The sequence below is a fragment of the Hermetia illucens genome, chromosome 2 (genome assembly GCF_905115235.1).
Source record: "Hermetia illucens chromosome 2, iHerIll2.2.curated.20191125, whole genome shotgun sequence".
Lineage (NCBI taxonomy): Eukaryota > Metazoa > Arthropoda > Insecta > Diptera > Stratiomyidae > Hermetia > Hermetia illucens.
In genome coordinates this window covers 90,903,794-90,929,050 of record NC_051850.1, presented here as the reverse complement: position 1 = coordinate 90,929,050, position 25,257 = coordinate 90,903,794, and the positions used below count along the sequence as shown (strand labels likewise).

The 25,257-nt window shown below is 38.8% G+C and overlaps 1 protein-coding gene across 6 annotated transcripts in view; it reads left to right on the top strand.

Moving 5' to 3' along the window:
- LOC119648770 (proton-coupled amino acid transporter-like protein CG1139) overlaps positions 1-25,257 on the top strand; it is a 65,101-nt gene that overhangs the window by 32,534 nt on the left and 7,310 nt on the right. For 2 of the 6 annotated variants that reach the window (XM_038050602.1, XM_038050600.1), the window contains exons 2-9: positions 11,583-11,646; positions 11,715-11,792; positions 11,856-12,006; positions 12,185-12,306; positions 12,395-12,621; positions 19,607-19,737; positions 19,810-19,988; positions 20,066-20,241. In XM_038050602.1, the coding sequence (XP_037906530.1) occupies positions 11,600-11,646; positions 11,715-11,792; positions 11,856-12,006; positions 12,185-12,306; positions 12,395-12,621; positions 19,607-19,737; positions 19,810-19,988; positions 20,066-20,241 (1,111 nt within the window). In that variant the 5' untranslated portion in view covers positions 11,583-11,599. Of the gene's footprint in view, positions 1-4,630; positions 5,039-5,459; positions 5,512-11,159; positions 11,422-11,582; positions 11,647-11,714; positions 11,793-11,855; positions 12,007-12,184; positions 12,307-12,394; positions 12,622-19,606; positions 19,738-19,809; positions 19,989-20,065; positions 20,242-25,257 lie in introns of those variants that run through there. The other 4 variants (XM_038050601.1, XM_038050598.1, XM_038050603.1 and 1 more) reach the window with 4 other exon arrangements.

Sequence of the window (25,257 nt, the reverse complement as noted above, 5' to 3'; positions counted from 1 at the left end):
AGACCAGGTATTCCCAGGCTCTATGCATCTCCAGCAACTCCGGGAATTCTATCTCAAATCAATGATGAGATTGCGTCTCGACTGTGTGCTGATATGTCGCTGCTGCAACTACAATCACTTGTGTATTGTGGTGCAGTTGCGGCTATCAGATTGCACGGTCAGAAGATTCGCTTTCGCGTTATTGGTTTGAGTGACAAAAGAGATCCACCATGGAAAATTCGTCTGGAACGTCGGCGGGACTCACTAAGGCAGGACATTGCTAGACTGATTCAGATCAGCACTGGCAATGCCAGCCGACGGGTGAGAAATAAAGTGCAGAGGGTTTACCGGAACTATGCCATCCCCTGTGAGACACCCGTTGTTGAAATTCTGGACACACTAAAACAGAAACTTTCTGTCATATGCAGTCGGTTACGACGGTATGGCGAAAGTTGTTCCAGACGTGTCCAGAATGCAACATACGCGAGGAACCAGCGGAGCTTTTTCAGATCTCTCAACGAATCCCAACAGAGCGCCCAGACAATACAGTTCTCGGTGACGGAAGCGAAAGTGTATTGGGGTGGACTTTGGGGGTTACCTGCCCAGCATGCTGAGCATGCTGAGTGGATCACCGCCGAAGGCACCCGCCATGCCAATACACCTGGCATGAATTTCGCGGATGTTACCGAAGAGGAAGTTCGACGAGCCATAAACATCTCGAAGAACTGGAGGGGCCCAGGTCTGGATCGGGTGCAGAATTTCTGGTATAAGAAATTTACCAGCGTACACAGTCGGTTGGCACGCAGTATAAATGAGGTCATGAGTCGGCCGGAGGAATTTCCACCTTTCCTCACTGCGGGAATTACCTACCTTATCCCTAAGAAGGACACGGTGCAGGACCCCGCAGACACAAGACCGATCACTTGCTTACCAACCCTCTACAAATTCATCACGTCCATTATTAGTGGAAGGATCAATGCGCACCTCGAGACCAACAACATTCTGTCCGAGGAGCAGAAGGGCTGCCGAGTTGGGTCAAGGGGTTGCAAAGAGCAACTCATTATCGACTCGGTAGTTGTAGGACAAGCAACTAGAGGCCAAAGAAACCTCTTCAGTTGCTATATCGATTATGCCAAGGCTTTTGATAGCGTTCCGCATACCTGGCTAATCGACATCCTACATCTGTATCGCATTGATCCGAAACTAATAAAGTTTTTGGCGACAGTCATGGAAGGGTGGCATACCACCTTGTCAGTCCGTACATCTCAGGGTGCTAATACCTCATCCGTATTCGGAGGGGCATCTTCCAGGGGGATTCATTGAGTCCTCTTTGGTTTTGTATGGCACTGAACCCCCTTTCATGGCTACTGAATGATGCTAGAGGGCATGGTTTTGCAATAAAATATGGCCTACGTGCTAAGTGCGAACTGACACACTTGATGTACCTAGATGACATCAAGCTGTATGCTGGTACTGACAACCATCTTAGAAGTCTGTTGCGAATAATTGACATGTTCAGCCGTGATATTCGGATGGAGTTTGGATTAGACAAATGTCGAATCCAAGCCATTCGCAAAGGTCATCACGAGCCGCATGCCGGACATAGTATTGGTGACCTCCACATCGAAGCTATGACCGAGACAGACTTCTACAAGTACCGAGGAATTCTGCAAGGAACCCATGCTCGAGTTGGTGATCTGAAGGAAGCTCTGCTGTTCGAATTCCTGCGACGTGTAAAGCTGGTGCTGAAATCGCATCTCTCGGGGAAGAATAAAATAAGCGCGTTGAATGTATTCGCTATCCCTTCACTGGCTTATGCATTCGGAATATTGGCGTGGACGAAGACCGATCTGGAAAACGTCCAGCGACGAATACGGACAACTATGTCCAAATCCCGAATGCATCATCCAAAGTCTGCCGTGGAGCGGATGAACCTGCCTCGTGACATCGGAGGTAGGGGCGTGGTTGACGTGGCGGCACAACATCATCGCCAAGTCGACTCGCTGCACGTTTATTTTCACAGTAAATAGCAGGCGAGTACCTTGCATGCGGCTGTCTGTAAGGCAGACTTAACTTGAAGGATCGATCTTTCAATCCTCTGAGCGGGGTGAAATGGAACCAAGAGCGGATCGATGAATGGAAGTCGAAGGCAATGCACGGTAAACACGTGAATTGTCTTTGGCAGCCATTTGTCGATTTGCGTTTGTCGAACAGATAGCTCTGTGCTGGGGAGCTCTTTGCTGAGACGGAGGGATTCATTTGTGCCATTCAGGACGACGTGGTCGCCAACCGAGCTTATTTCTGGCTGTACTGTTATGGCACCGGTGCAATACATCACCAGGCATAATGCTGTATGTAAGGTTATCCATCAAAACCTTGCATATAAGCATGGGCTGATCACGGGAACATGTCCGGGTTACCGATATGAGCCGCAAGCAGTACTTGATAGTTCTGCTTACAGCATGTATTGGGACCGGTAAGTTCTGACTGATCGCCATACCGCACACGACAAGCCTGACGCAATCACAGAAATACAGGCCGACTTCCCTTGATAGTTCCTCAGGGGAGTTCACATGAATACTGAACTGCATCGAATTCCAAGGACAAACATGACCCTGCTAAAGTTTTTTTTCGGACGATTAAGGTGCAAACGAGAGTGACAATAATGTAACTTTTTCCTTGCATTGTTGCGGCGCTTCCTCAGGTCAGTACTTTGAATGTGTTCTCAAGTCCGCAAAGCTGTGAATGCAGTTGTTCTCCCAATAGCAATGGTTATTTAATCAGCGGGATTCGGTACTGTCCAGCTATTAACGATAAAATACAGTTTTAATTTACGGTAGATCCCCTTTTTTTTAGTACGCTTCGACAAAAAAAAAACAAAACAAAACCATCAGATGTTTGTGTATTTGTGCGGACCCACGTACCGGATAAGACAAGTGAAATGACACGGGAGTGTTCAAAGGACCCCTCTTACTTTCCCGAGCCTGGCTAGTATAGAGGCGTACACGTATCGAAGAATTACTCTGATGGAGGTTCAATATTTGCGGGTGGCCTTCACATAAATTTCGCCTTCCTTTTAGCTTCTTGGGTTAGCTCTACCCTCTTGGTCGTCTCCGGCTATTTAGGTTAGTCGTTGGGCCATTTACAAATCAATTCTGTCATTATGGTCTTCGCTGGGGGACCAGAATCTTGCAGTCAGAATCCCGTCAGAAACGGGTTACAAGGTCAAGACAGGGCGCTTTGCGGTAGCCATTTGCAATAATTTGACACCAGGTGAGGTCAGTCTCTACCCGAGGCGTTATTGACATTTCAGTAGCAGTGAAGTTTCGATTGCCGGCCTACAAACTACTATCCCGTTTGGTGCTTTTTATGGCAAGCGGAACTTTGAGTATAATTTTAAGCCCCGACTCGTAGGACGAAAGAAAAACTTAGGTAGCTGAATGGGAACTTCAACAATAAATGGCTGCGTAGTAATGAGTAATGAGAATAGAAGACAGAAATGGGGCATGAAACATAATCAAAATTGTTCCAGAATTAATAAAACCTCTTCAACAGGAAGACGTCCCGTTACAGTAGCAAATGCTGAGTCTTGATGCGCAGTTTACCAAAACATGAAGACTCTGTTTTACAAAGAATTGTAGCAACGCGTTTTTTGCCGTTAATGATCTATTTATAAGGCTTTTCGTAGTCCAGGTCGTTTTCACGGAATATTGAATATTCTCGCATTAGACTAAAGAGTCCAAAAATAAAGTCTATCTCTACCACTGAGAGGATTATTATTCCTAAAAAAGCGATCGTTTGACTGCTCAGACTACAAAAGTCGCACTGTAATATATCTGGTATCTCAAATGCCTTGAAAACTGCCATTCATATGCAATAAAGGTCCGTATTGATCAGTGTTGACAAGGGCATCCGTTTTTGATTAATTAGTCTTCTACTTGGTGCTGGTGGTCGTTATTGTGTGTTAAATTGATTCGGATGTCCTAAGGTAGCAGGAGACATCTCCATCTAGTTTATTTCAAATGTCGATTGCAGTCAGATTTTAATAGATCGTTGACGGAATAGTAGCGGCCGATTTTTGTACATGTAGCGATACTCTGCTTACCACAACTTGGCTTTAACCTCTAGTTTTGAATGCCATTCACCCCCCGGGCAGCGACACATGTTGCTTATTTGGGATCAGTCCATGAGCACAATTTTAAACACTCACATCACTCATTCATACATATTTTCTAAATGCCTTTGTCACCAACAGTCAATTAAATTTGGCTGCTCATTGAGGAATTCGTCGTATCCCTGCTGACGGATGGTCAAAGTACAGAACGCATGTGATCGCTTTCTAATTCAATCACTTCCGTGGAAACGTGTAGAAGTATCTGAGAAAGTGCTGGCTTGCAACAGAATATTGGGCGCGTATGTTGCTACAAAGTAATCTGAATCGACCCGCAGTTTTGTAATGGGTCCAATTTCTTGGACGAATCAACAAATGGAATGCAAGTGCACAGCGTAAAGTGTCTCCGTACACACATTCGCCCCGTTTATAGTGCAATTTAATTGTGTTCATTTAATAACAAATCTTTCCCATTAAGTGAACAAACTTCCAAACCATAACAAATGCCTTTCGCGGACGTTTTAATATTCCGACGTAGTGTTCTGGGTCGTGTTTGCTCTAGTTTAGTAGCGAAAGAATCTTTGGGGAACCAAGTCGAGGCAGTGGTCGGATCGATTCGCTTTCACTTCAGAACACAAACCTCAAACCAAGAGTTTCCCGGAGTTCTCCTACTCAGAAGACGCCTCCGCCAATATCGTATTTTCGTGGGTTCTAAAAATAGTCCTACGTAGGATTTCCTTCGGGAAGAATTCAAAATTCGTACGTGAGAAGCACATGCAGACGTTTACCGTGAACGCGTGTGCAACAATTAACAATTCAACCAAAAAAGCCAGTTGATAAAGAGTTTAAGCTGTGAAAAGCGGGGTTGAAGTACAAATTCTTGTGAAAACAGACTTAGTGAAGTTATTTCATGTGCAGTGGAAACTTGTGAAGTTTCATAACAAGTAGGTAACAATTCACCACATGTTGATTTTACTTTTCTAATAATTTTCTCCGGTTGATTTACATGTGGTTATGTTGTTGTCCAAGGGATCCGAGGGGTCTTAGTGGCTTCCGAATTGAGCGGGGCCTTCAATTTAAACTAATTGCCGCTTAACCTCATTCGTTACCTACAAGTGAAGATCCATTTTAAATGCCCCCATCATATACCGCATTCCTCTGTTTGGAATACTCTGTTTTGGACTTTTTTATAGACATGAAAAGTATTTTTGTGTTGTTGCATATATGTTCTGAACAAAGAAGATGGGAAGTTGATTGTATCTCTGATTGTAGTGTAATCATTTAATCTGTAAAATATTCCGCATTAATCGGAGGGTACTATCGGAATCTGTGAACTGTGATTATTACAAAGCTTGTGTTACTGTCTGTATTTAAAGTTTTTTAATAATCTAAAATATGTTGCACCGAATTGATTGGCTATTGTATGTATTTGACCTATTTTACTAAAGAAAATAATGTTCAACGCACTATTTAGATGTCACTATCTGAGACAACCCATTTGTCTATGGATACTTTGACGAACTATAATATAGAGGAAAATCACTCAAATGTAATGCTTGCCATATTATACAGTGAGTGACATTTATCTCTGCACGCCGCAGCGCACAAGGAAAATAACTCGTAGTGTATGCAGGTTAAATGTAACTGACATTATGACTCGTAGGAAGTAATAATTTGTCACGAAAGAGGCTTCGACCTACTATAACTTTGTTAATAATAGTGGAATTTCCAGCAAACTTGCCATGGTGATGGTGTGTCCTATTAAATCCCATTTGGCTGCATTTTTTTTGGATCTAGTATGAATTTAAGGGGGGGGGGTAAATTTTTAAAATATAATATATTATTATTTACTTTATTTTAGTAGATATTATAACGGACAGTATTTTGAGGCGGAGGCTATCATGATTTTTTTTTCAGATTTTTGGGGTTGGGTAATTTCTGAGAATGGGTCCTTCAAGTAATTAACCCCTTTCGGACCCCGGCATTTGTCCGATTTGCAACCAACGTTTAAACTAATACCTGCCTTAAAAAATACTCTTCAATACCTTTCATTTGATATCACACATATATTCTATATTCGCTGTATTCGGCTATATTCGAATGAAATGTTCCACCCTTCCTTTACTTGTATATACAGTGCCGGAAAAAAACGTGCTCCATTTTTCGTTCAAGAACGAATGTATTTTCAATCTTTGTATTATATGTTTACATATGATTTTCTAGAATATTTTATATAGAATAAAGTACGTAATTTCTATTTTTGAAAAAAAATTGTCATAAGATATCCACATTCGTTCTTTTCCCTTTTGTCGATATTCTGGGCACAAAAAAAAAGTGCTCACTCATTCAAAATAAGAATTTTTTACCGAAAACTAATAAAAATTCTTAAGTATGTGAATTAAAAGTTCAATAATTGGTCGCATATTGTTTCGCAGTGATAAATGCGCGCGTATGACAGCTCTCAGGCATGGAGTCAACAAGCCAAAAAGTTAGATCCATTGAAAGTCCCGGCACACTTTCCCATTAGCGGTGTATAGATCAGTTGTTTTTGTGAAACTAAGTTCCCTGATCTTTTATCAACGATTTTCCAATGATGTTCGTTGCGATTTAAGACAGGGGTTTGTGCGGGCCATTACAGCACATTTACATGGTTGTCGGCCAACCAACTCTTTCCCATTCGAGCTGAGTGCTTCAGATTATTATCGTGTATAAAAATCCCATCGTTGCCCAATTTGTCGCTTTGCAGAAGGTAGTCGAACATGTCGAATCTTTTCTTCTGAAAAGGCATACATTTTAATTAGCCGAACCATAAAATACGGCAGTCCAGCAATTGACACTATTCAATGTGCATTTTCGCGAATCATAATCTTGCATAAGGCTTTGTCCGCTGGTAATGGCTTCTGAGTGGGTCGGAACAACAACACACACAGACATAAAAGAACAAATTTCATTGTTCACCACCAAATATTTCTAGTCGTGCCTGTCGTGACTCCCAACTTTCACCAGGTGTCGGCCTAATATGCGACATGAAGACGTCATTTTAAAGGAATCTTTTTACACAATACGAACAAGCAGACGGTCTTGCACTTCAGTCGATTTCTTCGAATGTCCCCCACCCGTCTTGCGGACTGCGAGATACTCAATTCTATAGCAACTACCGTCTGACTAGGGGCTTTTTGTACCACTTTAAAGATAAAGGGCTTCAGTTTATATGGGGATTGTTTTCTACAAACACAATAAATCAACAACAAACTAGGAAAATTACTTTTTCTGCCAAAAAAATGACCAAAAATAACAATAATGAAAATGGTTTCTTGATGACAATTTTTTCAAAAATCCACATTACACATCTTATTCTATGTAAGATATGCTACAAAATCATATGTAATGTATAATATAAAGAATAAAAATACATTCATTTTTCAACGGAAATAATCTTTGAAAAATTTGAGAACGTTTTTTTCCGGCGCTGTATGTGTGTCCTTAAGTTTAACGTGGAGCAATGGAATTCACCGCAGGCATATGAGTTTACAGTTCCTTCCTTTCCATCTGGTACATGTACGTGTACGTATGATAGACAAATAAATAGACAATAAAACCTTAAGGAAAGGAAGCAAAAAGGGTGTGTCTTCTAGTTTTTATTAGGAATTTAAAAAAGGGGAATCCCCTCCACATACATACAAAATGGAAAATCATGAGAAAGCTGGGCAGACTGGAAAATAGAGAACACAAGCACTCCAAATTCACATGTTATATTAATCTTTGAACACTTCTCATTTTGCTGTGTCAAATCCTTGTTCTGGATGCAGTCGCGAAGCTTTCAAATCACCATTCAGCGTATCAAGTCACTTTTGTTTTGGGCTGCCTCGTGGCTTCCCAACCATTTCAGACCAATCTTAGCAAATGAATTCTCGTTATAGCAACTTACGTAGCCATACTGTTGCCAAACTAAAGTACTCAGCTTGAAATAAAATATTGAAAAATTAAAGTGTAATGATGATTACAACACCATCGAGGTCGCCTCTCTCGCAATTTTACCACGATTGATACAATCCCATGTGGATCGCGGGTATCCTCATTTCGAATGTGATCATGTCGGGTTACGTTATTAGTCCAACGCAACATTTTGTCTCCGATACTGCAAGGCGCCGTTCATTGTCTTTTGTAGTTGGCTAGAGAGCGATAGACTGGACGACACTGCGGTAAATTTTGGATTTGAATCATTCGCTAAAATATCGGTCAAAGAATACCATTTAATGGCTAATAAAATGTTGTGGATTATCGGTGTTTATTAATCTTTTGAAATAGGGTACTATATATCTTCAGTACTTGAATTATCATCTTAGAATTAAAGCTCATGCCAAAAAGTCCGTTAGCGTGAATGCAAAATAGAATCTGTCGTACCTCGTTTCTGTCAATTAAATTGATGTCATCAGCCTGTTATATTCTAATATTTACATTATTACAAGTGGGAATACCAGAAGCATGATTTCGGATATAAAGGTTTTGTATTCATCTTGTTTGAGAAATTCCCTACGCATATTTGTGTACAGGTAAAAATTCAAAATATTCTTTGATACATCCAACTCCATCGTTCATATGAGTTCACTCTATAACGTCTTAGTTCTCTATAAATTCACGTCAAATACAAAATTTTTACTTTCAATAACTTTATTAATAATCCCAAAATTGTGCATTTTAATATTACAAATAATGGTGTACTTCTAGGGTGAACTTAAGGGGTTTTTCGGGTAAATTTATGAAATATGGTAATTTGCTATTATGACCTTTATTTAAGCAGGTATCGGAACTGGATGTATTTTGAGGCTTTTAGTTCAATGTCCCGAAGGACTTAATGGAAAGCTTGTATATTTTTGCCAATTTTCAATGCAAAGGATGTGTGGTCTAGGTTAGAAAGAAGAAAGAAGTAGTTTTTGCACACGAGAAGTCTGTGGATAATGGACTTTAAAGTTCAATTTGCTTCACTTTTGTACAAGAAACTGATGCACAAAAATCTTTTGCAAATTTCTGAAATTGTCCACGGTGTCGACAACCATCGTCTTGGATGCCTGGATGCCTTCTTTATAGTTGTTTACAGCGAGACATTAGTAGTATCAAGTTTCTGGAGTAGCTTCCAGGGAGTCGATTTCTACAATATCGGTGTCTTTTGTAGACTCCGTGCTCATAGTGACATGTTAGTTATAGTCTGTATCGGTCATTGTGTTCGAGATCACTGCTGTTTTCGACATTGCCGCCTTCTTGGACTTCACCTCTGTTGAACCACAATACTGCTTGTTAAGGATGCTTTTCCATTACAACCATCTCAAAAGAGACCCCTAGATTTGAATTATAACGGTACTTTTATCTGGTTACAAATTATTTCAAAAACTTTGAAAAAACATCGAATATTCAAAGCCGCTCACGTGATATTTCAAGTCGTTGAAGAAAGACATCTAACTTTGGATGATAACCTAGCAAATTTTTAATTTAACTTTACTCCATCCATCCTATATCATAGCAGTTCACCCGCTCTATAAGAAGGTAGTAACTCACAGATCAAAAGCTAGTTTCTTCTTCTTCTTTTTCTTCAGCATTCGTCTCATTCACCAGCGGTGTCGACTCGTCGTCATCAGTTCCACCATTTAGTTCTATCAAAAGCCTGATCTGGATGCAATCGCGAGGATTTCAAATCCACATCCAGCGTATCAAGCCACCCTTGTTTCGGCCTGCCTTTTGGTCGCTTACCATCGACTTCAATGTTCAGACCAACCTTGGCAAGTGAATTCCCGTTAGCGCAAATTACGTGATCATACCATCGAACACGGCTTCATTCACTGTTATTTCAACAGTTTCGCGAATACGGTTGCAAACATCTTCATGGTATGGGAAAGTAACCGGATCGAACGGTAATTTGAACATTCTGCTGGACTACTTTTCTTTTTCCATATTGGAATGGTGCTACTTCTTGGCAGTTGGTGTTCTACCTTCCTGAGTAACACGATTAAAGAATTTACTGAGCCACAGTGTTGGATCCTAGCTCTTCGCTTTCTTCGATTTCATTCGTTTTGTTTCTTCCTCGACTTCAGTTGCACTGACAAGTGGAACCGCTCCAAATGTCGGCAATGCTTATGGAGGATGAACAAATTTTTCAGTTGAAATTTGCTCGAAATATTCTCGTCATCTATCCGTCGCGGCTCGACGGTTGGTTAGCAAAGTACCGTTCTTGTCATCAACGTAAGGGAAGTGTTCCATATCCTGCCTGTGTTCGTGCCGGCTTTTGGCAAGTTAATACAGATCTCTCTCCGCTCAGGTGACAGCGATCGCTTTCTTCGCTTCCCGGTCGACATTTTTATAAATTTGCGTAGAGGTGTGGTATGGTAGAGGGGTTTGTTTTCACGGACCTTCACTAGGATGAATTTCAGTAAATTTTTAAAAGTTTGTAATATACTATTAGTAAGTTTATTTGGGGAGATGGGGGGGGGGGCATATTTTGAGGCTCATCGCATTTTGATTTTTTTCGGATTTTTGGGTTGGGTAGTTTCCGAAAATGAGTCCTGTCCCACTTTAAGTGCGTACATTTTGACTCCTTAATCGCGCACTTTGAAATTCAGGCCAAAACTAATATCAGTTTCGGAAAGTACTAATTGACACTTTTCATATGATACCCTACATGACTATATCCGGTAAAATTTCATATATGGGGAGTCTCCCTTTAAACTTCACTTAAATTTATGAATTTCACAACTTTCTATTTAACTCAAGGGTATTCCACAAATATGCATCAAATCATTTTCAAAACTTAAAATCGAAAACGAAAAATAGTTAAATTTGAAAATTAAAAGATATTCATTTTGTAATTAGACGACATGGTTAATTTGGTTTTAATTGGCAAATCACTTATACTATTTGTTGTGGAAATTACTGCGGCCATGTCAAATTTTTAAACTGATTGAAGTAAATTGACAAACGTCCCTACTCGTTAAAGAAAGCCACATCACGTCAAAATCCTGCTAGAACTTCAATTTTCACCCTTCAGAATTTTCCAAAATATATTTTTCAAATTGCACTGAATTTGGGGATATCTAGTGATTGAAATAACACCGTGGTCTCCATGAAGTAGATTAAAATTAAGCAGTTTGTAGGCACATTGAAACCTTCAAATTGATTGGTGAAGTTGAATTAGTTTTACTGATTTATGATGGTAAAAACTTTAGTGCCGCGATGATAAGAGGAAACCAAATTATTCATCGACTAAAAGCGGTTGAAATGCATGAAAAGAAAAATAGGAACAGCGAATAATAATGCGTCCATTAGGAGGCGGTTAAGAGACAGTTGGTGGCCTTTTCCGCTTAGAGTTATGCTTCCGCTTTGATTATCTTAGTTGGCAGTTTGAGTCCCCAATTCGGGGGCGAAAGTGGAACCATTCATTTGACTTCATGTATTGCCTTGAATGATTACAATTAATGATTCAATTATACTTTTTGCCTTTTAGGTGAGAATCGTGACAATATGGATGATAAAGACGGTATAAAACTTGAAGAAAAACCGAAATATAAGTAAGTATAAATCTAGTAGTGCAAAATGAGAATTTTCGGGTTAAGGGAGTTGTTTTGTTACCCCGCAGTGCCGTACCTATTAATGACCAGGAGTACGATGACGACTATGATCCGCATCAACATAGACAAGTTGATAAACCCACCACGTGAGACTATATCCCCACAAATGATGCTTCAGATATACATATACATTTTACTCTGTTTTACAGAAACATGGAAACTTTAGTCCATATTTTAAAAGGTGCTCTTGGAACAGGTATCTTGGCGATGCCAGAAGCTTTTAAAAATTCTGGATATGTGAACGGCATTATAAGTACCCTCCTAATTGGTGCTTTGTGCGTCTATTGCCTGCAGATACTGGTAAGTGTATTAAAAAAACACAACGTCGGTAACTTCTTATCGTAAAGTCGTGGTTTAAAGTGATTTCATACAGGAAATTGTCACTGAGCCTAATTTGAACACTCAAAGGATTTTGGAGTATAAACCTGTTTATAATTCCTTCAACAGAGGATCTCATTGCTGCTTTTTTAACTTCCAGATTCGTTCCCAATATATCCTCTGCAAACGACACAGAGTGCCGATCCTTACGTACCCCGAGTCAATGAAACTTGCATTGCAAGAAGGTCCTCATTTTCTACGTTGGCTTGCAAATCCATCTACGTAATATTTAGATAAATAACTACTTTTTCAAACATACCTTCACCTGACGACCAGAAGAGCCTCTAAATTGTACAATTTCATTTTTTAGGTGGATAGTAGACGGTTTTCTCATACTTTATCAATTTGGTATTTGTTGCGTGTACATTGTGTTCGTTGCGACCAACGTGAAGCAAATTGTCGATGCTTATCTTGTGACATTAGACGTTAAAGTGCATATTGTCATACTCATCCTTCCATTCACGCTCATCTTTCTCATCAGAAATTTAAAGCTTTTAGCGCCATTTTCGCAGTTCGGGAACATCATTACATTCGTAGGTAAGTTGAAATTGTAAAAGAGTAAATATTTGGCGATTGAGTTAAAGTAGTGAAATCACAGAATAAAGTAACACAAATGAATATGATTTGAATACACTTCAGTTGGATGGATTTAGTTGTACATATGTAATTGATATTGCTCTACAGTTGTCATGCATATCCCTGAGATCGAGTAGAGGAGGAAGGCTGTGTTTTCACGTGAAACCATTGCTACTTTGGGGTTTGTTGCATATCTCCTAAAACTTACAATTTAGACATGGCAACTTTTGTCCGGTGACAGAAACCCACAGGTTTAAACCGTGGAAGTAGAGAAATAATAGATACGAATACATCACCATCTACAAAGATGGTGATGTATGAGAAATCACATAAAATTGACCCATCGTATACTGCCATGCTTACCATTTGGAGGAAGACTTATTAAAAAATAGTTTCCGTTTTTATTTGGACAAAGAGCGACTTCATCTGTTTCTCATTTCCAATTAGATTAACAAACGGACTTGTCTGCGCTGCAATAGATTCCCGGTCTTATTTTCATCAATGACGGAAATCACTTCTATAGTCCAACCTATCAAAACTCTCAACGATCGTTTGTTAAAAAAAACTGTTTGTTTGCCGAATGAAATTGACTGAGATATGAGCATTGGAAAAGAAGAATCCGTACCATAAACCACCTGAAGTTGAAACGCGTTTTTCTACAAATGACATGTTTGAAACCGATGACCAAAATTACTCGGAAACCGTTGGTAACTTAACGGTGAAATATTTTTCTATAAAAAAATTGCTGAAAGTTTTTAAATATATGAACTTTTCTTAAAAAAGTCGCGAAAATGACCTATTTTTTACGCAATAAGTGGGGTAGATAGTACCCCTTCTTATCTTCTTCTTGATCCATTGAATAGGCACTTATAGTCTTTTTCGTGAATAGGGTCACAAAAATCACAATTTCTTATACCCTCGTTCATTTCATCCCAAATTTGATACCATTTGCGAAAAGTACATAAAATTTTTTGTAAATGGATATTTTTTCAATTGCAAAGGTCATCATCACTTCGAAAATATAGCTGTTGAAATTATTAAAAAGAATCTAAATCGATTTTTTACCTGAACCTGTATGCAAGAATATTTAGATGGACATTTGTCCCATTTGTACGTAGCTTATAACGTTTGCGCATTTAGTATGCTAAATTATTCACTTTAGTGTGATATTGCAATTCAAATTCTCAGAATGCAGTAAATTTGCACAAAAGCAGCAACTTTGACCCATTATAACTTTGTTGGTAATAACGCGATTTCCATCAAACTTGGTAGTTCTAAGGCGGAGCGATACTAGTCGGAAAAAGAGCGGTCGGCCACAAGACCGTGAAAAGTACATTTTGTTTTTACAATCAATCAGCACGGAAACATATTCCAATTAATTTTCTCACTTGCACATACTGAAATAGTTCTGATTTAACAAATAGCATCTGAGAAGTTCATCAAAACGTTATTAACACGTGATTCTAGCCTTTTTGTGAAAATTTCCATTTGCGTGTGATTTTATTCGTTAAAATTACCATACTTAATATTATAGCCTAACCTACTGCAAACCTTAATGCTTCTAGGATGAGCTTAAGGGGGGGGGGGGGGGTGGATTGCAGTTAATTTCTGAAAAATATTATAACAATAAATATAATAATATACTACACTGTACTATTATTAACTTAATTTGAGTAGATATTGTAATGTAGGGTATTTTGATGTCGTTGAACCACCATATTTTTTTTCTTTTTTTCCAGTTGAGTAGTTTCTGGCAGCGGGTCCTGGATGTAATTCACCCATTTCGAACTCCCCCACTCCTCGCCTTTGTAACCAATAACAAAACAAATATCTGCTTCGAAAAATACTAATAGAGACACCCTTCATTTGATACCCCACATGACTATATTCGGTGAACAAAATTTCACTCACCCTTTTCCTTTGACTCAACGTGGAAAGATGTCACTGCATGCACCATTTGCACCTTTCCATCAAAATTTCGTATCAATAGCAGTTACCATTCTTAAGGATGTGGGTGTGACAATCAAATCTGGAACAGGTAGCTAAACTAACTCCGCCCCGTGATGTAATATCTGAAGGATAGTTTTGGTGGGTAAAAATCCTACATACTGACGTGCCCAAGCCAGTTTTTGAAGATTTGATGAGGCCTTAAAAATAGCACTTGGAGCGTCTATCATTACTGGAATATTTGGACCACTTGCTTTTACGAAGACTAATCCAGATTAAATAAGGGGCATCCCATTAGTTCCTTTCCTTACTTCCTCTTGTTTTATTTCACTAAACGGCGAATCGCCTTTGCTGGCCCAGATCCTTCTCATCATGGTTCTGGGCATCCGGAACTAATATCGACTATTACTAATATCTAACAGTTCATAAAGGTTCTCTTCATCCATAAGATTTTCAATATTTTCAAGCTCTAAACTCAATTCGAGATCAGCCTATGTTTTTAAGTTCCTTCAGAATCCATTCAATCTTTAAGTTTAGAGAACATATTAGTGCTCACTCCTTTGCGAAACCAATTATCTTTTAAGTTATCAAACAAGGAGCTGTACTTGTATTGTATCTGAGTGTAATTACGCGGTATTTCTAGCGATTAAATTGTTTGAAATAATAAAAACCTGTTTTTCCTATTCACTAGTGTTAATTTATTGGTCTTGCAAATACCGAGATTTCGGGAACCACTTGTTCCCTTCATCAGCGCTAACAAGTTCAGACGGAATATCAATATTTGCAAATAAATTATCACTAGCGAATATGAAAAACAAGTTGTTATTTTTTCTTGTATTGTTGTTGTAAATGGTGAGATTCTCGAGGCTCATCATACAGTAGCTCAAAGATAACACGGAACAAGCCAAAATGAAACTTACCTTGGAGAATAATATATCGTACATGCATTTGAACCACATTTTCTCATTTTTTTTTTTTTTTTTTAGAAAAGCTCTATTAGCTAACATAACGAAAATATAACAGCTCAATTTTTATCATCAAAAATTAACAAAGCAATGGTAGAAAGTAAAAATCAGGCAGAAAGATATTATGGAACACAATCACAAGTTCAAGAGGAAGGTTAAACTAACAAATATATTTCCCTAAATTAATATTTGGTTGCAGCCAGGCGATTCCGCGTTGACTCAACTAATTTCCGGCAGAAGGAACGTTCTATTTTACTTCACTCTTCTACCAACGTTGTTTGCTGTTTTTAGTTGATTTCGCTTAGATATGAAATGAAATGTGATAGCTCTATAAATGAACAATATCATTTTCATCTGGAGATTGAGGTGTTGCCTCTAAAACATGAAGACAGTCATATAGAAGCTAACATCTAACATAATAGACCTTATGCTTGGCATCGTTATCTTGATAGAAGTAAAAATTACTTTCTATTCCAAATTTTCGTGCACTATTTTTTGCATTAGACCTTGTGCGTTAGTGTCAGTGGTAATTCATTTACGGACTTCAAGGTTCACATAAAGGATATGCGGAGGTCTATTTCTGCAGAAGTCAACGAGAAAATTGTAGGATCAATGAAAAGAAGACCTCTGGCAATTTTAAAAGTTAATTGTCACCACACAACATATTAACCTACTCAATTGTTGGCATAAATATATTTATTTGAAGTGTCCAATTTCTTTTGGCTGCACAAAACGCTCATTTTTAAGGTTTTGTGTAAAACAAAACCTTGTTACAAATTTGGTAGAAAAGTTGGAACTGTGAACGCCCACGCATACAGTGAGTTACATAATTCTACGTGGAATTTAAGGGGGATTCCCATACATGTACAAGAGGGGTGTGAATTTTTTTCCCATCAAATATAGTCAGGTGGGTTATCAAATAAAAGGTCTCGATTAGTTTTATAATTTCTGAAACCGCTCTTAGTTTTGACATTTGTTATAATAGGTCAAAGTTGTCGCTTCTTTGCAAGAGTTTGAATGTCAGTATCACTTGAAAGTGGATTTTATTTTCACATAATATATGCATATATTACGTGCTACGTACCAATGGGAGAAATGCACACTCAAAACACATTCACACAAAACCTTCCATACCTGAAGTGCCCAGCTTTCGGTTTCCTGACTCGTCTCGTTTAATAGCTATTTTTCTGTTAAAAAATACACATACATATGCATTGTTTTTTCTCCAATGGATCATCTAGAAGCCCAAACTGACTTCAAAGGGTATTGTGGTAACTGTCTATTTTTTTAATTGGTTGACTGTATGTATATAATACAAGCCCTCTTAAACAGCCTTGCCGGGACCGAGACCTTAGTTGGCTCGGCCAGTTGACACAAAGGTCCCGTAAGTAATAGATTTTTATTCAAAATGAACCTTTTTCATCAGGTATTGTAAATCAATAAGCAAATAAATAGTTATTGTATTGTAAATTGTGTGTGGCGTCGCGCACCTTACAACATATAGTACACGTGTTTGACCATGTATCGTGAACCTGAGAAGCACTAGGATGACTAAGACGATAGGAGAAAGCGATCTATTGCTAGCTATATGCAACTCCGATAGTTACTGACATTGTGAACTATTTGGTAGAAAGCTCTGAACTTGCCTGAAAATGTCGTACCAAATTGGTACCATTCCTCAATGTCTTAAATCTACATATCGTCCCCTCCAGGTACCGACTCCAGATCATGCAGAATGACAAGATTTTCTATTCACTTGTATTCTCTGCATGGTCATGATTTAAAAAAGGGAGAGTTAGGAAGTACGCGAAAATCTCCAACTTTCTGCACCTTCTTTTAAAGGAATTCGACTGCCTAATGTCCACTAGTTACTTTGCGAAATCTCTGAATATAACAAGAAGGTGCCCAGTTGTATGGCTTTCCATATATATTATTCTCTCTCCTCATTGCTCTTCGGTTTTATTCCTTATAAATTACTTTCTTTATTTACTTGGTTTACTTCGCTTTCATATTCGTCCAATTTGAAAGTAGTTTTTATTGTGGATTTGCTTGTTGAATCCTCCTGGATCTGGAAAATTATGGTATTAAAAAATGTGACTAAAAGGTACTAAATAGTATTTTTATATGAGCGTTCTTATGTTTAAGCAAAAAGAAAAGATTGGCGTCTCTGCTGTTGCTGTATTTTGTGGCGTACCCATGTATACCGTGTAATGTGAAGCAATATTGTTGGTACACTGTGAAAAATTTATCTTAGGGAAGAGATGGTTTATTTTAGCGTAATACAGATAACATAAGAAAAGCAAATAAAATAATAAGCAATAAAAATGAACATAACCAAGTGAAACAAAAGTATTGGCACAGCAATAAAAATGGACTTCCAATTTTTAAGCTTGAACTTCCTTTTCCATTTTTATGTTATGTAAGCAATTACAGCTGTAAAGTAACGATGAATAGGTTGATAATGGCAGACAAATGTTCTGTATCTAAGGTGACGTTTTGTGTCAAATTAAAACACAGCACATTAGAAAATATTTACTTTTCGTATTCTAGTTAAAAAAAAATACCAGTCTTTTCACTCTGGTCACCTTGAAGGCCCAATTTAACTGACTCCCAGCACCATGATTGTCATAAGTTTTAGCGGGGTCATCCCGCGTGAAGGTCGTTTTTTTCTCGCTTTTTTAAAAATCTTTTGTGAAGAACTGGATAAAGGTACAAATGCGAATTTTTCACCATATATTTATATCTTGAGTATATGTAGTAATTTCTCCAGCCCGATAGGTGTTTTTCTGCTGCCACGCTAGAGGGCGTTGTGATCATGTTAAAAAAAATGTAAACGGCATTTCAACGTGCGGACTTAACCACAGTCCGCAAACTAGGATTATTAAAAAATGTTGAAAGCTCAATTTGTTAAACTTCTTTTTTTGTAAATTTTGGCGTTTTTTCAAGGCTTCTTTAATGAATAAAATAAAAACTACCGAATGTTTCGAGAAAATCGCATTTAATAAGTGGAATGCGATTTTCAACCATAAAATCTTAACTGACCATTAATCTGCTGTACCTAGTCCATAAACCTTAGATTTCTTGAAGAAACACATGGAAAGCCTTGGCTTCAGTTCTCATGATTTTAGCAAAGTGATTCCAATGTCATTCAAACCGATAAATATGCGCTTTTACGACGATCGACATAACACTGTAATTTCCGAACGACTCCGAATATCTAAAAATCACTTTGCCCATATATTCTACACTATATCTAGATACAATTGATGCTAGAAAAATCGATTCCTCGAATCCGACACACGGGATGACCCCCTTAAACTCCGCATTGGCTTATACACAAAATCCAAAGATCCGAGATTTTTATAGCACGCTTTTTCACGAAGTTATACTGTTTTCTCGGTTATTTTCGGAGAAAAACTCTTTTTTTCTGGTCGAGCTGGTCGACTAAAACCAAACCTGCCCACCTATGTCGAATGTTGCAAAATCTTCTTTCAATTTCGTGGTGTTTTTGAACGGACTTTTATGTGAATAATATCGCATTGTTTTCAAACTGCATCTTTTTGCAGTGGGTCATCTCATTTTATGTCCAACCTTGTTTGTTATTTTATACCTTTTATGATGCCGTGGACTGCTGCTTCCACTTTTTTTACAGGAATTTCGAACTATTTCGCCAAATGACCACAGGCAGCGCAAGGGTTCAAATTTTTGGTCATTTAGTCATTCAGCATAATGTGATATTGTCAAATATTAACTTGGTTTGGGTTTCGGTTAAAAAAGTACTCCGGAATGAGGAATAAACTTCGGTACTTTTGGTTCTAAAAAGCCAACACTGCTCAACTCCATCTGTCTTGAATAATACGTTTTTACAATCGCTTGTAGCTTGCTAATTGCACTTGATCCTTTTGTACTATAAAAGATAATATAATTTGAATCATTTCTCCATTTATTTTATACTTGATAAATAAATTAGTAAAGTTATGGTTGAGAGTAACTTATTTTGCAAATAAGTAACCGTTTTCTTTCCCACAATCTAGCTCTTGGGATGATTTGCTACTACCTTTTCCAAGACATGCCATCAATTGATGAAAGAACAATGGTTGCTAGTGCAGGAACGTACCCGCTTTACTTCGGCACAGTGCTTTTTGCACTACAGGCTGTCGGTGTGGTAAGTATACCTGCGGAGGTGATAGTTCTCAACTAAAAGTCTTTCAAATTTCGAATATTTAACTGCTTTTAGATGATTTCACTAGAAAATAACATGCAGAACCCAAAGAAATTCAATGGCTGGCTCGGCGTGCTGAGCATAGGTATAGCTATAGTTACAATTCTTTACGTAATTATTGGATTTTTCGGTTATCTCAAATATGGCGACGCCGCACTTGGGAGCGTTACACTAAATATTCCACAGGACCAGGTGTAAGTAATAGATTAATAGCTATCTTGTGAATGTGTGAATGATCGTGTAATCTTTCGTATCTCTTTTCATCAACTAGGCTTGCAGTTATTATAAAAGCATTGTTTTCTGTGGCAGTGTATTTTTCATATGCATTGCAAGGATATGTCCCTGTCGAAATTATATGGAAAAACTACATCCAGAAAAAGCATCCTGACATCAAACACCCAGTGGTCTGTGAATATGGAGTAAGGGTAGTGGTGGTCATAGTAACATGTAAGTAAAGTTCACCGATCTACTAGAAACTTTGGGCTGGCTTAGATTTTTTTCCAGTTTTGAATACAATCAGTTTGAAAGTGTACACGACACGTGTGTACGACTCTATAAAATATTTTTTAATTGATTATTTGGTTAGCATCCTCCGTTTGCCTTGATGCCCCCACCCCATCGTAGATTCAATTTGGTGCTCTGTATCGGTGCTCTCATCACGTGACTTTTCTCTCAGCCTTGTATCTGGTTCAGGTCTAGTTTCAAAAGTGTTACAATTGGCAGGTACTGTCGATAGCATGCATTTTAATTTTAATAGCAAAAAGAAAATGAATGCTCTCTTGGAAAGATTTTCCATTTGGAAGCTTGTAGCAACTACAAGAATGGAGAAAGCAATATCGATTTTTAATTTGGTGTATTATCATTTATGGTGTATTGTTGAGATATACCCCTTCCACTACTCTGGGTCGTCCTGCGATTTTCTGTACCTATTAATACTGACTAAAAATATTGTGAAATGTACTGTGTTCTTGCGTAGACACATGGAAGTGGTTATTTTGCCATCTCTCAAGCAATTCCTCGACGAATCGCCCAGGATTCGTGTGATGGTGGACTTGCGGTGATACACCAAAGTACTATATTACGAATGGAAGACAAGTCAGAATACCGGAAGTTGGAGCTTCGGGTATAAAGCTTTTGTGCTCATCTTATGTGAGAAACTTTCTAAGCACATTTTTCTATTCGTGTATGGCTAAAACCCAAAATATTCCTTCATATTTTTTTCAAACTAGAAGAAATATGTACATATTAAAGAGGTAGATATTATGCTCACGATAAACAAACAAACATTGCCTATTTCCGAATACTATACTTATACATACATGCGCGTATATAAATTGATCGTACGCATATTTCCGATTTACTTCTTGCATAAAAGTATACATATGTACATATAAAGTACGTATATTGAATGCCGCTAGTTCAAGGTACAAATGTATCTATCTGACTTAGGCAGTACCTCAACGCTTCATTTACATTACATACCATATAAATAATCTATCTCGAGTAATTGATATTCATATATAAATAATTAAAAATTAAAACCAAATGTTCCTCTTCCCCCTCCCTCACGTGAGCTCACTTTGTTGTGGTATCGACAAATTGTTGTTATGATGACAACGTTTAGAAGCACGAAATTCACACAAGATGTAAAAGTTTCACTTTCTATAACTTTTTTCATAATATTTGGATTTCCTTCCAAACTTCCTAAAGTAATGCCTTATGTTATCCCTAAGTGCCAAATTTTGTACATCTAACATGAATTTAAGGGAGGTTTTCGCCTAAATTTCTAAAATATAAATAGTATTATTAAGTTTATCTGTACAGATATCGAAACGGGATGTATTTTGAGGCCTACATTTTGTTTAGGTATACCACTATGTTTTTTTTTCAGATTTTTCGGTGGGATAGGTTCTGAGAACGAGACCTGTTACACTTTTTGGTGGTCACATTTTGAGCCCTCACTCCCCTACGTTTCACTCGATACCAAATATGGGACCAGTTTCGAAAAGTACCAGAAAGTATCATCGCTACATTCTGTGAACAAAAATTTGCACCCTCCATTCACATGTATGAGGAGCAGCCCGTAAACTTAACACAAAATGGCGCAAATGCTATATGTAAAGGGAACAACAGATCACATGTTCTCACCAATTTGCGTGACAATCACTCCAGCCGTTTCCGAATAAATCGGGTGTGACAGAAAGTCCGTGCAATTCATCGGCTAAAAAATCATAAGTCGCCAGGAGCCGATGGAATTGCGGCCGAATTGGTTAAATATGGAGGCGACCAGTTACACCAAGTGGTTCATCACCTTGTGGTCAAGGTATGGAACAACGAATCAATGCCTGCCGATTGGTAACGAGACATAATCTGTCTCATACATAAAAAGGGAGATATCACACAGTGCAGCAATTATAGAGGTATCACGTTGCTGAGTACCATCTATAAGATATTCTCCTCTATCTTGCTAGGCCGGATACCCCCATACGCCCAGAACATCATTGGCCCATACCAAAGAGGCTTCACTCCAGGCAAATCAGCAATAGATCAGATTTTCTCTGTGCGGCAAGCGATGGAAAAACTGTTGGAATATGGACAATAGTTGCACCATATGCTCATCGACTTTAAAGCCGCCTATGATAGTATAGCCAGGGTAAAACTGTACACGGCCATGAGAGAATTCGGTATCCCGAAGAAATTAATAAGTCTGACTAGGCTGACCCTGACCAATGTGCGAGGCAAGATTAAAGCAGCAGGATCACTCTCAAGACCATTCGACATCAACAACGGTCTACGACAAGGGGATCATGCGTCCTCTTTAACCAGGCCCTCGAGAAAGTGATCCGTGATGTTGGGGTAAATGCAAGAAGTACGATCCTCTTCAAGTCCAATTACTGGCCTATGCTGACGATATCGACATCATCGGAAGAATGACCCGAGACGTACAAACTGCCTTCATCCAGATCGAGCAGGCGGCGATCGGCGCGAGATCTTGGGCTGCACATCAATGAAGGCAAGACAAAATATATGGTGGCAACGTCAGCACCGAAGGCGAACCAACCAACAACATCAAACCGCACTGGTCAAAAAGGAAGAATAAGGATAGGAGAATACAACTTTGAGATCGTTGATAATTTCTCCTATCTAGGGTCGAAAATCCCAACAGATACCAGCTACGATGATGAAATCCGCGCACGGTTGTTGTCAGCCAACAGAGCTTATTTCAGCTTACAAAAACTGTTCCGCTCGAAACGTCTCACCATAGGGTCAAAGCTCTTACTGTAGAAGACTATGATCTTGCCAGTTCTCATGTATTACTCGGAGACTTGGGTTCTTAGCAAGAAAAATTGCGAACTCTTGGCCGCGTTCGAGAGAAGAATCCTCCGAAGATATTTTGGCCCCCTACATGAGGATGGATGATTCCTTAGCCTACATAATGACGAAATCTATGAGCGATACCAAGACCGTCCGGTTGTGGATAAAATCCGGCGCAATAGGTTACGGTGGGCGGGTCACTTAATCTGTATGGATGAGGATGATCCCACCCGGAAAGTCTCTAAGGGCAATATCAATGTAGAACAAGAAGACGAGGCAGACTCTGCCTAAGATGGAGCGATGGCGTAGGTCAGGACGCCAGACAACTTTTAGGGATATCGAATTGGTGGACCTCGGCGCAAAATCGGGATGTCTGGAGTTCCTTATTAAGGCAGGCCTAGACCGGCTACCGGTTGTTGCGCCGTTGATGATGATGATGATACAATACCCTTCCGTAAATTGCATTTTCAGTCAAGCCAGTAACCATTTTGATGGCATCAATGTTTGATCTGGTTTTACGGAACATATATTGCCAATCTGAAAGGCCCCTTTCACTCTCGACATATGGGTCTATAGGAGGACGGTTCCTCTGGAGGTTTGCCAGCCTTAGGCAGCAGCACCAGCTTCTCTCGTTTCCATGGTGCAGGAAAGATACTCTCGGACATGCACGTTTCGAACAGCTCCGCGAACATATTCGGTTTACATTTGACGGCAAGTTTGAGGGCCTTGTTCGGCATGCGTCCAGACCCGGGGGTTTGCCGTCAGACACCGACTCGATTCGCAGTTTTGAATTTAATTGCCTTAATACAACAAGTCGATAAACCGGAAGCTGGACGCTTCAGGAATGTATCTAGCTCACAACGTTAATGCATTTAGTATGTCAGTTTAGTGTGGTCCTGACATTCAAAGTCGTAGATTGCAGTAATTTTGCACAAGAGCAACAACTTGGACCTATAATAACTTTGTTATTGATAATGCGGTCTCTAGCAAACTTGGCAGTATGCATTATATCATAGCCTATATTATTATAGGCTTCCAAAAATATTGTAATATGCTACTCGTGTTATTAACTTTATTTGAATAGATATCTATTTTGAGCCCTACACAAAACCTTAAAAATGAATATTACATTTATACCTTCTAATTTCACAAAATACTGCAAAAAACTGATTCCCGAATTTCAGTTTCTCACAGAAAACGAGATCAAGTTCCGGTGAAAGAGCTAGGAACCGCGTCGCAACGATAGACAAGTGCATTTACATATCCAGTGCACAGATCTTATTCGCGTATGCGGAATTTGCAACTGTTTACGAAAGGAGCTGCAATGTAAAATTTGAATTACGTGTAAAACGAAAGATTTTCTAAGAACATTTGCTTTCATTTTTTCGTTTTCATACGTGAGAAATGCAATTTGATTTTTTAACATGAAACATATGTTATGAGAATGTTACCGATATTTTCATATAAAGTCGTTTCTGCATGTATCTTGCTTGTCCAAAACGGAAGGTCTCAATTGATTCGCTTATCATTCAGCAATGATCGTGAACAAGGTCAGTTTCATTAGTACAATAATTTGACCATCGCAGGTTGTTCCATCGGTGGTATACTTAGTCATCCACGGATGCTTGATTTGCTCGCGCCGTTCCACGATCTTCATTGTCAATGTTTTGATGTTCTTTAGAATCTCCAAATTCCTGCGGCAACAAGCTGGTCTAGGAGGTTAACAAAAGAAGTTTCAAATAAGAAACCTAACCTAATTCAAGTGCTGGATATTTTACGTAACGAAGCGGTAAGGCCACAGATAGGATCGTACCATTTCAGCTATCGTTGAAAAATAACATTTACAGTGGTTGCTAAAGTGGATAAATATCAATCAATAACTCGCAAAACATCTAATAAATTCCTTTTCCGCGATAATATGGACATGGTATTACCCGCTGCAACTGGAGCGCATCATCTGATGCGTCCCTAGGCGGGGCATTCACATAGAAAATGTACCGTGGGTTCCGCTTCCTCATTACTGGATGAAGAAGTATCATCGTTAGGGAATTATGGCCAGTCATGTCCACAATGCTTTTGAAAGTCTTCTTGGTTTTCGACAGGATAAACTTTACCATATGTTTACTAGGTTCTGACAGGAGTTTGTTG